Source organism: Lontra canadensis, unplaced genomic scaffold (genome assembly GCF_010015895.1).
Source record: "Lontra canadensis isolate GAN:19392208 unplaced genomic scaffold, GSC_riverotter_1.0 scaffold23, whole genome shotgun sequence".
In the NCBI taxonomy this organism is placed as follows: Eukaryota; Metazoa; Chordata; class Mammalia; order Carnivora; family Mustelidae; genus Lontra; species Lontra canadensis.
The window spans coordinates 11,116,613-11,132,400 of NW_022631017.1; the positions used below are offsets into that span (position 1 = coordinate 11,116,613).

A 15,788-nucleotide genomic window follows, 5' to 3' on the forward strand; every position below is an offset into this window, starting at 1 on the left:
ATAAATAAAATCTTAAAAAAAAAAAAAAAAAAAAAGATTTGCCTACCTATCTCCATTTGGGTATCTCATGGCATTGTAAATCTGACATACCCAAAACTGAACTCCTGGAAGTCCTCCCTAAACCTGCTCCTCCTATAGCATTCTCATGAACTCAGTCATCCTGACTCGTCCCTTTCTGTCCTACGCTATACACAGTTCATCAGGAAATCCCATTGGCTCTATTTGCAAAATATATGCCCACTTGTCTGCCCTCTTGTCACATTTCACTGCCGCCATGTGGGCCCCAGCTACCCTCATTTCTCCCCTGGAGGATTCTAGCAACCTCCTGGGTGGTCTCCCTGCTCCCACCTGTGTCCATACCTACTGTCTCTGTAGAAGCCAGAGTGATCCTTCAAAAATTTAAGTCAGATCATGTCCCTCCCTGCTTAAGGCCTTCTTAGGGCTCTCCATCCACTCAGAGTAAAAGCCCAACTTTGCAGTGGCTCTGAAGTCCTCTGTGATCTGGGTCCCTTGTGACTTCTCTGGCTTCACCTTTTCCTCTTCTTTGTCTGGACCCCTGTGCTCCAGGTCACACTGGCCACCACTGTGATTCGATAAGTAGCCAGGCACACCGCTGCCTTCAGGCCTTTGTGCTGGCTGTTCCCTCTGCCTGGACACTCTTGCCCCAGATGTCCATGAATCACTCTTTCACCATCCCCGAGCCTTGGCTCAAACGTCACCTTCTCAGTGAGCCTACCCTACTTGTTTTGAAACTGTAAACTGTCCATTCCCTACCACCTAATAATCTCTTTATCCTGCTCTACTTCAAAAAAAAAAAACAAAAACAAAAACAAAAACAAAATCACTTAACAATTTGTTTAATTTACTATGTTCTTGTTTATTGTTAAGTCTCTTCCCAGCTAGCATATGAGCTCTGTGGGAATAGAGATCTCTGACTTACTTCCCAGTACATCCTATGCCTTCAGTAGTGCCTAGCACACAGCAGGCATTCAGCAAATGCTTGTCAATAAATGAATGAAACATCCTGTGTACATGCTCTGCAGCGTTTCTGGCCCTAAGACCCTTTCCACACTGAAGAACTCTGGGGCCCACTGACTTGGCCATTCTGCTCACCAGGGCGTCAGACTCTTCTGAGCAGCCTGTCTGCTTCCCTCCTCCTGGCCACGTACCTGCCACGGCCCCGTCTATCTGTGCAGCCCCATGGATGGGGTAACTCCCACTCTGATGCTCATCCTGGCCCAGGCTGGGCTCCTGGCCACTCACCTGGAAGTCCTCCTCATCCAAGATCTCTTTTCTCCACTTGATCAAGAAGGCTGCACACACGTAGAGATGGAAGTGGGAGAACCCTTCTGGTTCAGACTGGGAAGGGAAAGAAGAGTTAGGTCTCCAAGCCCTGACAAGGGGCCGGCTCTGGGCCTCTCTGTTCCGATCCTGCTGTGGCCCAGCACTCGTTTCATGGCTGGACACACGCAGAGGCCCGAGCAGATCCTGCAGCGGCCCTGCCCAGACACAGAAGGAGGCGGTGGGAGAACTCCAGCGCAGGACACTCCAGCAGGGTGGGGAGTGGGGTGCCCCGGGCACAGCCTGGCACGGAGCAGGCTGGGGTCCCTTCATACCTGGTACGTGTCCCACAGGCGGATGGTGCAGCGAAGGGGAAGCTCCCGCATGAGCAGGTTGTTCATCCAGCGGAAGGCAAACTGTAGGTATTCGACCTCGTACCTCCTGAAGTGATTATGTACCTGCTCTGAAACAGCAAGCGTCATTGGCCCCAAGGGCTCAGCCTAGGAGACTGGACCCTGAGAGGGTCACAACACAAAGGCAGTCTCTCTCCCTGCTCCTCCTGGGGGCACCAGGCACAGAGGGGCCAGAATGACATCGGACCATCCCTTATGTTTGCTCCCACCATCTCACAGCCATGCTGCCTGGTTAGCGCAGCCCCACACACAGCGAGACCATTTCAACACCCATATTCTAGGTACCTCTTCCCTCACAGGCCTGCTCTCACCAGAAAGTGGCAGCCGTGAGGTCCACTTGGCTGCTTGACCCTAATAACTCCTGAGAGGAGAAGCCAGAATGGAAAAGAACTGCGGGGGTCACCTTGGCCATCCTCCTCCTCCCGCCAGGGAGGACATCCTCCTCAGCAGCCCTATAGATGGCAGCCAGCGGGGACTTAAACACTGCCAGAGAAAGACGTTCACTGACTCCCTCAAGGGCAGCCTCTCCCATTGATGTATTAAGTGATTCACCAGCAGGTGCTTTGCTGTGTTCAGTAGAAACTAGCTCCTCCTGACTCCCACCCTTGGTGTCTGTGCGGCGCGCTAGAACAACCCCAAACCAACCGATCCCTGTTCTCGTGACATCCCTTTCAACAGTGCTCAACAGCATTTTTTTTTAAATAATTATTATCCTTCTCGGTTTCTTAATTTATAAAATGCAGATAATCATTTATACCTCTGAAGGTTTAGGGGAGGACAAAATGAGAAAACCTAAGTGCTTACAACAGCACCTGGCACGGGGTAAATACATAATACAATTTTTTGAAAGAATAACTAATAACAGTGGTTATTTCTGGGGAATAGAATTTAAGGAAGGTGGAGGGTGTTTATTTTTTATTTTGTGTTTTTCCAAATTGTTTTAATTTTTCTAATGCGTATTACTTCTATAACTCAGTGAAACAATAAAGACATATACATTTATAAATCCCCTATCCTCAAGCACTATGCCTTTACTGAACAGGTATTTGAGAGGGCAGAAAAAACAAGGAGAGGGCAGATGGTGGGAGAAACTGCAACCTCCGCCCTCTGCAACCTGGGAGGAGGGATGCAGGAGACCTGGATGTGGGCCCTGCACTGGGGCTAACGGCTGGGTCAGGGCAATGAGACTAAGAGGAAAAAAACATCCTATAGACAATGTGTTGGAAATAACTGCAAATCAGCAAACCAGACAGGAAGACTGAGATCCTAAGTCATAAAAGGAAACTGGAACAAATCAGGGAAGGTTTTCAGGAAAAGAGAAGCTGGGGAAGACAGAAAAATACAGTTTTTGATGGGGTTGGGGGTGGGGGACATTGCTCTGGTGAAGCACAAAATCCATGATAAAAAGCCAGGAATGACATTTCTTAGTTGTGTAGTATCTGGTGGAATCCTAAAAAAGCTTTACAACTTGGCTGGTGCTACAGAGCCCACTTAGCAGAAGATCTCGATGTGAGGTTCTAGGCTATCTTTATGAAACTTAATTCTGAGGTCTCTTGCTGGGTCTCAATTTCATCAGGACTTCCCAAGTTGCCTTTTAGCACTAGAGTGTGTGATCCCAAGCCAGATCCAAGGAATTACTGTGAGGCTCCTGCTCCTCAAAGACACCCTGCTTTAGAAAGTGCTATGTCTCCCTCCCTGCTCCCCACTCAGCTCAAACAGGTCATGGGGAGCCGTGGAAAAGGCCTACTGAGATATCAGCCAGACTTAAAGACCATGCAGCAGGCCTAGGAGTCCTAAGTGATGTCACCATGTCAAGGACAAGGTTGGACTACAGGCTTGCTGCTAAATGAAAGCAATGGGGAGCCACAGGAGGCTTCCAAGAAAGGGAGAGACATGACCAGGACAGTGCTTTTGAACGATGCAGTTGTGTGACAGAAGGTTTAGAAGAGGAAAGAATGTGGAGGCAAGTTCTTCTAGAAGGAAGCTGCAGAAATCCAGGCATGCTGGATCAGAGCTGTGGCTAGGGAAATGGAGAAGTAAGGGTGAATTTGGAAAGAAAAAAGAGGGGGTTGGTTAAGGGGGGAAAAGGGTGGGGGGAAGGTGAATGTGAAGGAAGATGCTGAAAGAGAACTGATAAACCTGGTGACAGAAAACAAAGGAGAAAGAACTTGAGGTGCCAGCAAGCTTTTCCCTCCCCTTCCCACCGAGATGCAGAAGAATGCAGTGCCACCAACGGCAGAGTTGGGGAGGCTCGTGGCAAGGAAGGGGGCTGAGGAAAGGCCCCCAGCACCACTGGTTTATGTCAGAATCATACTGTGCTACTGCCAGAGAGTTCCCCCTCCCCCAACCTACCATCAATCCGGCTGACAAGCTCTTCCAGCGCCTTGACCTTCTTCTGGATCCCTGGTTGTGCAAAGGTGTAGTTATCCTGCAAATGATAGAGAGGCCAGGATGAACAGCGACTCCAAAGCATGCTACCATTCTCAAGTTCATTGAAACACATTTGGAAAGCACGGGCGGTTTTTCCAAAGCTGCTACCAGTGTTCTGAGGAACAAAGGAATCGACAGAACAGCAGGGTGTGGGGAGAGCCTGACAGAGCCTCGCAATATGGGGCACACCACCTGGCTCGGGGTGTAGAGTGGAAAGGAGCGGCACACTCTTAAGGACAAAGCCAGGGGAACACAGAGACTTCCTCAGACTCCAGGGGATGCTAGGCCACTGCCTTTTGAAAGCTGTAAAGCTAAAAGAGATGAAGATGGATGGACTGAAACGAGGAAGAGCCATCCTGGATGGGCGACCCTGCCTGCTACAGAGGGTAAGAAGGTACTCGAAGGCTTGTGGTAGCCCCTGGACCCAGGTCACTTACAAGGGCAGATCCGGCTCACCTGGATCCCATCTAGCAGCTTGCTCATGCACCAAAAGCTGTCAGCTTCAATGCTTCGAAGCATGTCCTGAGACAAATTGGTCACATCAAAGTTCTCCACATCTTCTTCTGTAAAACAAAAGGTGAAGAAAGTCCAGAGGTCTTCTCTAAACAATGGGAAAAGACAGAGTCTAGTATCTTCAACGGGGTCCTTAAGCCCAAGGGAGAGCGAGGCTAACCTGATGCCCAGGAACAAGGGCCTACCCTCCTCCCCCCTTGGTCAGGTGGGCAAGCATGTTCCAGGAAAGTTCTTGAGAACCTCATTACAGCATGGAACAGGCCACTTCTCACACCAGTCCCACTGGGTCCAACATACTTTTCTCTTCTGCATTTGTTCATTCAGTTTTAGAAAAAGGCATTTCAGGCCTCATGTTCAATGAGCTATACCCAGACCCTTGGGGATGGTCTGGAAAAATTCTTTGATTTCAGAAATTCAGTAGGCTGTCTGGCATACTCACACTTGTATATATAGCGAGAAAGCTGGGAACCAGATGGCCCCCGTGGTTCATTTAAAAGACCGAATCTCCATATTCTGACAAGGCAGACCTACTGTCTCACCACTCAGAAGTGAAGATGAGTGCATGACGGCAGATGGCCCAAACCTGTGGGGGCTTCTGGGATTTAATTTCACCAAGTTGGTAATCTTAAACGGGATTCCATAAAATATCAAAACGATAGGATACTCCAAAACAAGGGGGTTCCACGGACGAATATGGTTGAGAAATGTGTTTCACATATCTTCATCATGGAGATTCCCAAAGATCATAGCATACAGAAGGACGTGAGGAGTTATAACAAATTCTACATTAAGTAAATCGGTTTAACCTCTTGTAAAGAAGAGCATCTATTAGCTTCTCAGGGAAACCCCACACTAACGGTAGTGAGAGGTAGTCTCTCTGGTGAGAGATCTAAGTGGGGACATCAAGAATCTTCTAGCACCCTGAAGAAGAAAAAGGCCATGGGAGGTTCCCTTCCTGCCACAGAAGTGGAAGTTCTAAGAAAGGCTCTCTTGCCTGACACGATGGGCCACCTCAACCCACAGGCCCTGTGTGCCCGGCCAAGGCCACATGTGAAAATACTCAGGCTTGAGTTCTGTGACAAAAGCAGCTTTTCTCCTTAGACCCAGACCCCTATTTTGAATACAGGACATTCACTGCAGACCCTGGTGCTTCAAAGACACAAGCATCTTACAAAATGTATTCAAAATCTAGCCCTTTTCATTTACGAGAATTATTACTAAGACCTACGACTGAACCCCCTTAGGACAATGTGTAACAATTCTCGGATTTTCATCCTGTATAAACAGCATTTTTTAATGGACATCAGGGGCTAGAAAAACCCTTCTGGGGAGGGTGGGCTGCTTTGTCAGAAAAGCTATAATGCTAGAAACAACCTAAAAGTCTGATTCAAAGTGCGGCCACAGTTAATCCATGTCGAGTGCTAACAGTGGTGCCTAGCACATAGTAGGTACAATACAATTTCTTTTAGGTGAAGTTTATTTAGAATTTGTAATGACACAGGAAAGTCACAGTTTTAAGGGAAAAGAGCAAGATACAAAATTATTTATGGTATACTCTCAACTACTGTACATACAATATTTATGTGTGCTTATATAAGCACAGAGGAAAGACAAAATACATCACAAGGCTTACAGTGTTTATTCCCTAGATAGTAGGGATAAAAGATTTTTATTTTCTTTAAGCTTTACTAGACTTTTCAAAATTTCTACAATAAGCATAATTTTTACAGTCAGGAAAAAAAATGCACATTATTTTAGGAAAAAGGGGTTCACTACAATTGACTACACCTGCCTTTTATCACCAATAAGGATTTTGTAAACTAACACTAAGCTTACAGAAACTAAGACTTCAGATAATATATAAAGGTCCACTAGAGAAATCACATTAAGAACAATAACCTTCCAAGAAATATCTTTCCCCCCTAACTTCAACACTTACTGTGTGCCATATACACGCTATGAATTTAGATAAATACCGCTGAGCTCTAAGTCCCAGTTCAGAATCTTCCTTTTTCTCTTTGCTTCCATATTACATTTCTGAGATGCTCCCGTGGTGCTGTGTGTACCCAAGGTTCCTCGTTCCACACATGCCTCCACCACTTTACGTATCCACCCCACCCCAGGGATGGACTCCTGGGCACCTCCAACTCCCACTACCACAGACAAGCCTGACCCACAGGTTCCACCAGCCCACTCTCCAGGGCCGGGCCAGCAGTGTGTGAAGACAGTGCCGTTTCCTTGAGTGACTGCGGCTGCTCCAACCCACTGTCCTAGGCAGCAGCCCCCTCTTTATGAGAGAAGAGGTTGTAAGAAAACTGTGAAATCCACAAGAAAGGCTCCAGACAAAAACCCCTCCTGCTACTCCCACACACATATCCCAAATGAACATCCAGCACTCTGTAAGAATTTGAGGAATCTTTTCCAACTTGGGCACTCTAGAATTCCGGAACACTGCAGTGGGGAAAAAAAAAAAAAAAAAAAAAAAAACAAAAAAAAACCAAACCCAACTGGGAAGGGTAACGAGGAAGAAAGAGCCTGGGTCCCCGAGAATGAGGACCAGCCCTGGCAGACTGTGGGTTTTTTGTCAGGCAGAACAGTATGGGGCTGAGTATAGACTCTGGGGCCAGACTCAGACCCTGATTGTCACTCACTAGGTATGGGGCTTCGGGCAAAGGACTTTACTTTGGTGCTCAATGCCTCCTCTGCTAAGGTGGTAACATCCTACTGGTAAGTTAATACACAAAGGTGCTGACAACCGAACCTGGCACAAAAGCAGCGTTGTCTAAATGTTAGCTAGTGTCATTGTCATTAAACAAGGAACAAATAATCTTCTATCTCTTTTTAAGCCCCTGTTATTTTGGATCTCTGTTATTTGCAGCCAAACCTAATCTAATCCCAACACGTACCTTAAAAAATAAGTAAATTTTCAAAGCTTTCCATCTCCACCAACTGGCATAAAGGAGGAAAATCTAACAACGTGAAGTCTTAAGTCGGTAAGATGCCACTCTCAGTAACTCTACCAATTACAAACCTTGAGCTGTCCAGGGAGCAAAGGAACCAAGAGACAAGTTGCTGATTTGGGGGGCTCCTGTCTCCCCGTGTGCTGTCCTGATGCCTGGCTTGCCCATCAGCCCTTGGCTTTCACAGACAGTGAGTTCAGCAGCCTTTCAGGGAGTGGGAGGACAGTTTAGTTCTAGTGTTCTGCCTGCTGGGAGGATAAAATTCACACATTCAGTCAAAAACTGTGAGCTGAGCGCACCGGCAAAAAGCAGCCGAGAAAGGGAGGCCCAAATGCTCTCTGAAGAGCTCCATTCAGCATAAACAGTCTGTTCAGAAGGATCATTAAACATTCCACTTGAGAAAATTCAACATATAATTGAAGCTGGAATGGGAAACAGTGCCAGCAAGGCAGTCTCCAATGATGGCAGTATCTTTGGTTGTCATTACAGAGCAAGCAACAGCCAGGACCCAGACTGGAGGCAATGAGATTTTAAGGATATTTTATGGCTATTTTAAAAGGCAAAGCATCCAAAAAGAGGAAGCCCAAAAGCCCTTTATAAGAATCAAATTGCCCACTCCGGGCTTGATGAGAACATGCCCATTTATTAGCGGATATAATGTACTTGAGTGGTGACTTTAGTCGAGTGTTTATTTTTCTGAGAACTCCACGTCCTGGGCCTGAAATCAGCCTTGTATATGCCTCAAGTACTCCCCGACAGCTCTGGGAAGAACTGGTTGTGCTTAAACTGACAAGAGTAACTTGTCTCTTTGCTGCTCTAGGCACTTCCCAGGAACCATCTGTGATTGCAGGGCAATTTCTAGATTTTGTGATCTGCTGGGTCAGAATGATTCAGCCCGACTGGCAGACAGGAGAAGGTTCGAGGCATCAGACTGCAGCCTGTTTCCCAAAGCCTCTGGTTTACCTGATTCCTGTCTTTATTTTTTTAAGACTAGACACATAAGAATACCTTATGTAATGTTTTCAGGACACAAAAGTAAACTGATGAAAGGAAAAAAATAAAATCAGGGCCATACATCTAAAGAACCTCATAAAATAAGAACTTAAATATTTCATCCAGGAAAACGCCGCTTGTGTCAAGGAATTCATCTGATCACCTGTATGTAATCATTTTTAAGTGCTATATAAATGTATTATTGGGGAGCCTGGGTGGCTCAGTCAGTTAAGCGTCTGTCTGCCTTTGGCTCGGGCTGGGTCCTGGGGTCCTGTGATCGAGCCCCACATTGGGTTCCCTGCTCAGTGGGGAGTCTGCTTCTCCTTCTGCCTCTGCTCCTCCCCATGGCTTGTGATTTCTCTCCCTAATAGATAAATTGGGCACTGTTGATCTAGCATTTTCAGGTAAGTATATGATGGCAGGAGTGGGATGAGGATGCCACCGAAAACCATAGTACGGAGAGGGTGTAAGGGCTCCCGGCTAATCCGTGGAAGGTCAAACTACCTGAAAGAGAAGGAAGAATGAAGAGAGTTGGTCTCCTCCGAGGAGAAGATCAGGGGAAAGACTTCTGAGGCTCCTACAGAGCAGACACATGCAGGGAGGCGGTTCTGTTTCATGAGGACCGTGTTACCGTGAAAGAGGAAGCATGCTGTCTCAATGCTGACCAGGGAGCCCTTCCTGACACTGTGCCTATCAGTCAGTGAGGTGACTACAAGGTAAGGACTGACTCAGGACAATACAGGACCCCTGGCAGGGGAGCAGCCTCAGTATACGTGTGTCATGATACCCTGGTTAAAATTATTCTTAAAAACCAACATATTGCCACATTTTCTCCATTGTCCTCAGGTTCCTGTATTACTCTTACTTTTATTTAGCAAACATTCACGACTGCTGGCTAACTCAGCCCCTGGGCACACGCTGTTGGACCCCATATTGTATAAAACCAGACCACAGGAGTATTCAGGTTAAAGGGGCAAAAGAAGGGCCAAGTCCAGCACACACTTCCCCTTCTAGGACCTGCCTAGAGACCACACACAGAGATAGGCGGCGTGGCACCAAGACACCGTGGCTGTGAACAGGCTCTGGGGAGTCCAGGGCCCCCACTGTCAGCTGCTCAGAGGCCTTTCATCGAAGCTTAAACGTCTTGCATATGTGAGCTCTCACAACTTGTCCTCGGTTACAGTTCCTCCCTTATTCTGGGTCAGATGCCAGAGAGACAGAGCCAGCAGGCAGGCACGCACATGCCGCTCAGCTCGCTGCCAGGGAGAGAACAGGCGAGGTCTGACAGTCCCACAGATGATAAGCCACAGCTAGCCCTTGGAGAACTTCCCTCCTACGAGACAGGACATGCAGCCCTGGACATCCCAGCAAAGTGGTTCAGCTCAGCCCTCCGGTGGGGCTGTCCCCAAGAGACGTGTGTCGCTGGGAAGAGCCTCCCACTGGCACTTACAAGATTACTTACTTTATCTATGAAGATGAGGCCAGGAAGCATCTTGAGGAAAGCATCTAAATAAGGGAAGTGCTAACAACTTCTGCAACAACCACACTCCCCAATTCCCTCCAAACCAACAGCATTATGACAGAAAGTGGAACATCGTTACTACATGATTTAATTTATAGAAAGTTTAGAAACAGGCAAAACTAAGTGGGATGTTAGATGTCAGTGAAGTAGTCACCTCTGAGGGAGTAGGGACCAGAAGGGAACACGGCGGTGGGGGGCAGGGGGGAGGACTTCGGCAGTGCTGGAAATGTTCCATGTCTTGATACAGTGCTGGCTACTTACAGGAAATATATCGAGCTGTGCGTGTATGAGATATGTGCTTTTTATTTATTTAAGATTTTATTTATTTATTTGACACACACAGAGAGAGAGAGAGAGAGCACAAAGAGAGAGAGCAGCAGGCAAGGAGAAGGAGAGGCAGGCTCCCCACTGGGCAAGGAGCCCAATGTGGGACTCGATCCCAGGACCCTGACATCATGACCTGCACTGAAGGCAGATGCGTAACCAACTGAGCCATCCCGGTGCCCTGAGATATGTACTTTTTAAAAAGTATATTATTCTTCAATATAAAGTTTATATTTTAAAAAGCAAACAAAGAGTGTCCTTTAAGCCCATAATGAAAACCCATCATTACTATAGAGGTCTGTCCAGTTTCATCCTTGGCCTCCATACCTCACGAGACAGGGAGGAACAGGATGGGCAGGGTGGGTATCACACACAGAGTAGGAGATGAGGAAGAGAAGGAAGCTTCCTGGGAACAGAGAGCATGGGCTGGAGTACAACCCCAAGAGCCAGGGACCAAGACATGGTGGCAGAGTCCATGATCCCTGAGTATGGGGGGGGGGGGGGGGGAGTTCTTACCAACAATTCCTTTTCTCTGAAAATCTGAGTACTATCAAAAAGTAACTGCATGTCTCACCCCTCACCTCCTTCAGGACTTAGCGCCAATGTCATCTCCTCAGTGTGACCCTGGCTCACTGCCCTGTTTGAAACCTGTTCCTGTCGCCACTCTTGCCAACAAGGCATCACCCCTGCTTCATTTTTCCCCATAGCACTCGTCACAATCTGGCAAAAACTACCTGTGATTTTATTCATTATCTGTTTCTGCTCATCAGAAGTCAGGTTCTATGAAGGGATTTCTTTTTATGTATAATTTACATACAGTAGACTACATATAAGTGCACAGTCCCCTTTTATTTTTTGGAAGAGAGAGGGATCACATGTGTAAGCAGGGTGAGGGAAAGGGGCAGAGGGAAAGAGAAAATCTCAAGGAGACTCCATGCTTAGCACAGAGCCCGATGTGACCCTGAGATCATGACTGGAGTGGAAATCAAGAGTCAGACACTTAACCAACTAAGCCACTCAGGTGCCCCCACAGTCTGTTCTGACCCATATATACATCTGTGTAAGAGACACCTCAGTCCAAATAGAGAACATTTCCAGCACCCCAGAAATTTTCTCATGCCCCTTCCCAGTCTCCAGCCAGTCAACCATTGCTTTGATTTCTATTGTCATGGATTATTTTTGAACTCCATTTAAAAAAAAAAAAAAATGGAATCCCACAGGGATGCCTGGGTGGCTCAGTTGGTCGGACATCTGACTTTGACTCAGGTCATGATCCCAGGGTGTTGGGATCAAGTCCCACATCGGGCTCCTTGCTCAGTGGGGAGTCTGCTTCTCCTTCTGTCTGATGCTCCTCCGCTTTGTGCTTATTCTCTCTCTCTGACAAATAAGTAAATAAAATAAAAACTTTTAAAAAAATGGAATCACACAATGTATACTTTTTTGGCATCTGACTTCTTTTGTTCAACACAGTGATTTTGGGATAGTTTCTTCCACACTGTGTTTATTGATAGTTCTTTTTTTTTAAAGATTTTATTTATTTATTTGACAGACAGAGATCACAAGTAGGGAGAGAGGCAGGCAGAGAGAGGGGGAAAGCAGGCTCCCTGCTGAGCAGAGAGCCTGATGCGGGGCTCGATCTCAGGACCCTGGGATCGTGATCTGAGCCGAAGGCAGAGGCTTTAACCCACTGAGCCACCCAGGTACCCCGATAGTTCATTCTTTTTATTGCTGAGTACGAATCCATTGAAATTTTCCTGTTCCAGATTATTTGGGTTGGTTCCAATTTTTGTCTATATGAAAAAAGTTGCAGTCTTTAGGAAACTGTACAGTCTTTTGGAAACTGTAAGCTTTCATTGAATAAACACCTAGAAGTAAAAGCCACTGATTCTGTCTACTTGATTTACTTATGGTCATATCCCCAGTGCCCAGTATAGATGCTCAATGAATATCTGCTATCCATCTCTTAGAAGAGAGAAAACTTCTGGCTAACTCAGCAAAGCATCGAAATATTGTAATGCACTGCCCTCTGGTGGCCAGCCCCAGCAAAGCCATACTAATCCCAGAAAGTCTTAGAAAGTTACAATGACATTTTCATTCTGTCATTCATCTAGACATGTATGGAACGCGTGATTTGGACATCAGACTAAAAGCATTGGGAATATAAGATATTTAAAATAGTCTCTGGTGTCAGAGAATCCTACAATCTGGTGGCAGAGAGCAGGAAGACAACACAAACTATAACCAGTGTGGTAAAGGGCTACAAAAGAAACGTACAGTGTTATGGAAGGAGCACTGCTGGGGTGATGCAGGCAAGGCAAGGGTGAGGGCAGGCTTCCTTTTGTAAAGGATATATGAGGATTCTCCCAGGGGAGAAGAAGGGAACGGTGCAGGACAGGCTTTAGATTATACGTGTCAATTTGGGATTGCTGAGTTTAAGGGGTGGGAAGGGAGCAGATCCCAGAGGGCCTTGCGTGAGCTAGCTAACCTGGCTGCTTGAATCTGTATGTGACAGGGTGTTACCAAAGGGCTTACGCAGAGGAGCTGCATGGACAAGTCTGTGTTTGAATGGTGTATAAGGCAGAAAATCGGAGCAGGGAAAACACGCTTGGTCATTTCAGCATCCAGGCCTGACCCAGGGCAGTCACAGGAGAATGGAGAGGGAAGCAGACTCAGGAAACACTGAGAACTTAAAATCATCACAGCTTTGTGACTCGTTGGATATAGAAGGTTGAAACTCACGCCCAGTTCTTACCATTTCTGACTCAGGATTCAGGAAATGTTGCCTACTAAGAGAAAAGCATGGCCGGGTGTGGGGAGAAAAGGAGTTGGTGAAACATGGAGGCTGAGGAGCCTCAGGGTAGCAGAAATTGCAGGCTGTCCACAAATAATTATTCCCCTCTACTTCTTGGTGAAGGGTACTGGCCACCCCGGTTTCCAGCCTCATCTGCAGCTAGCTATGGCCATATGACTCAATGCAGACAGAAGAGATCCAAACCCAAGCACCATATACAACCTTGGGAAGTGTCCTTAAATGGAAGGAGTATGCCTTTCTTCCTTTCTTCCTCCACACTAGATGGAATACAGACGTGATGGCTGGAGCACAAGCAGCTATCCTGGATTGCAAGAAGGAAACCAGAGGCTGAATGAAAATGGTAGAACAACAAGACAGAAGAGCCTGGGTCCCTGATATCTTAGGGCAGCATACAAGCCCTGGACTACTGACCTCTCAACTTTCTATGTGAGAGAAATAAGCTTTTCTATCTTCTTAAGATACTATTATTTGGGGTTCCTGGTCACAGGTAGCCATGCTAGCCCTAACTGATCATTTACAACATATCCAAGTGGAAATGTCACGCAGGGCACTGGACTCGTAAGTCAGAGGTCTGGGAAAGACTTCCCTTCTGGGGGCTCCATGGCTATGATGCTTCTGAAAACATATGCTTCAAGTAAAACTTGAAATGGAAATCTCACTATACCCCTTCCTACAGAAGAGAGAAGGGAAAGTGATTTAATACTGTTTCATTTTTTACTGAGAGAAACCAGCAGACACCACTCTGTTTTTGAAAACAAGATCACGAACTCTGCTCTTCTGCAGGATTGCTTCACATGTATCCCTTGAAGAGTTGCCATTTAGCCATTTATTTTGATGATGGCCACACTATCGGTTATACTGGACCACTGTGTTCATGGCTAGATCAGTAATACCATCTGAGCCCAAAAGTTCTCATAGATGGGAGTCGTCTGGGGGTCCTCTGCAGGCCTGAGAGTCACAAGCCCAAGAAAGTGTCTCCTTTAGCACCATCACCCTGAGCCCAGGGTGACCACACCGCTGCCTTATCTGTAGGGGACCCACCTCCCCATGGGCAGCTGGCTTCAGCAGATAAAGAAGCTGCCTGGGGGCCAGGCTAGCAAGAGACAACTTCTCTGTCAACTCAGAGGGAGTAACTTTCACAACAAACAGGACACACCACAAAATAAGGTCAGGTGCTAATTTACAGAAGTGACAGTGGTGGGACCAAGCCTATCGGGGAGGAGATATAGGAGAAGCTCTGATAGAGCAGATCCTCCACGCTACAGTTCAGGGAGATGGGGCAGTGGGGGAAGGCTACCTGGTGGGACCTGCCCAGGATGACAGGGCAACAGTCTGGCTTATCCCACAGGCAAAAGATACCTGAGGTCCCCTGCTTAGAGAGTGTCACAGCAAGAGCCTTTACAGCAGCTCCTTATTAGGACATGACACCATTAGAGAAGGGAAGAAAAGCAGCATTGTTACCCAGACAGGAGAATTAGTCTCCTTTTATTTTTTTAACATAAGCTCTATGCCCAACATGGGGTTTGAACTCATGACCCTGAGATCAAGAGTCACATACTCTACTGACTGAGCCAGCTAGGTGCCCCAAGAATTTTTCTTGAAGGCAACAAAAAATGTTGCATCTCTGTTCAAGAAAGATCTTGAAGCTGAAGAGAAGTCTGAATGCCTTACTTCTTTAAAACTTAATTTATATACCTCAACTAATGAATACATACATAAAATGTGGTATATCCATGCAATGGAATATGACCATCAAAAGGAAGGAAGTACTGGCAGAGACTAAACATGAATGAATCTCAAAAATGTGGTAAGTGAAAGAAGCCAGGCACAAAACACCGCATACTGTAAGATTCCATTTATATGAAATGTCCAGAAAAGGCAAACCCATAGAGACAAAGTAGATTAGCAATTGCTTATAGAGGTAGAGGAAATGGGAAGCTTGGGGGTGATGACTAAAGGATTCAGGGTTTCTTTGGGGGGGGGGTGATTAAAAGTGTTCTAAATTGATTGTGGTGATGCTTACACAACTCTATATACTAAAAACTACTCAACTATACATTTTAGTGGGTGAATTATACGGTATATGAATTACATCTCAATAAAGATGCTACAATTAAAAAAAAGCCCACAAAACTTAACTTGTAAGTTTACTGTAACTCCAATAAAAATTCTAAAAGGTTCCTACTTCCTGAATTTGGCAAGTTGATTCTAAAGTTCATGTGGTGGGCAGAAGACATAAACAGACATTTCTCCAAAGAAGACATACAGGTGGCCAACAAACACATGAAAAAGGCACTCAACATCACGCACCACCAGGAAAATGCAAATCAAAACCACAATGAGATACACCTCACACCTGTCAGAACAGCTAAAACCAACAACACAAGAAACAACAGGTGTTGGTGAGGATGTGGAGAGAAAGGAACCCTCTTGCACTGCTGGTGGGAATGCAAACTGGGGCAGCCACCATGGAAAACAGTATGGAGGTTCCTTGAAAAATTAAAAATAGAACTCCCCAGTGGTCCAGGAATAACACTACT

At 46.4% G+C, this 15,788-nt stretch overlaps 1 protein-coding gene across 1 annotated transcript in view; it reads right to left on the bottom strand.

The window, feature by feature from the left end:
* TBC1D22B (TBC1 domain family member 22B) overlaps window positions 1–15,788 on the bottom strand; it is a 73,468-nt gene that overhangs the window by 17,527 nt on the left and 40,153 nt on the right. Inside the window, exons 9-12 of the mRNA XM_032862327.1 lie at window positions 4,581–4,687; window positions 4,047–4,122; window positions 1,617–1,744; window positions 1,264–1,359 (exon numbers count right to left, since the gene is read on the bottom strand). Coding sequence (XP_032718218.1) covers window positions 1,264–1,359; window positions 1,617–1,744; window positions 4,047–4,122; window positions 4,581–4,687 — 407 coding nt within the window. The remainder of the gene's footprint in view (window positions 1–1,263; window positions 1,360–1,616; window positions 1,745–4,046; window positions 4,123–4,580; window positions 4,688–15,788) is intronic.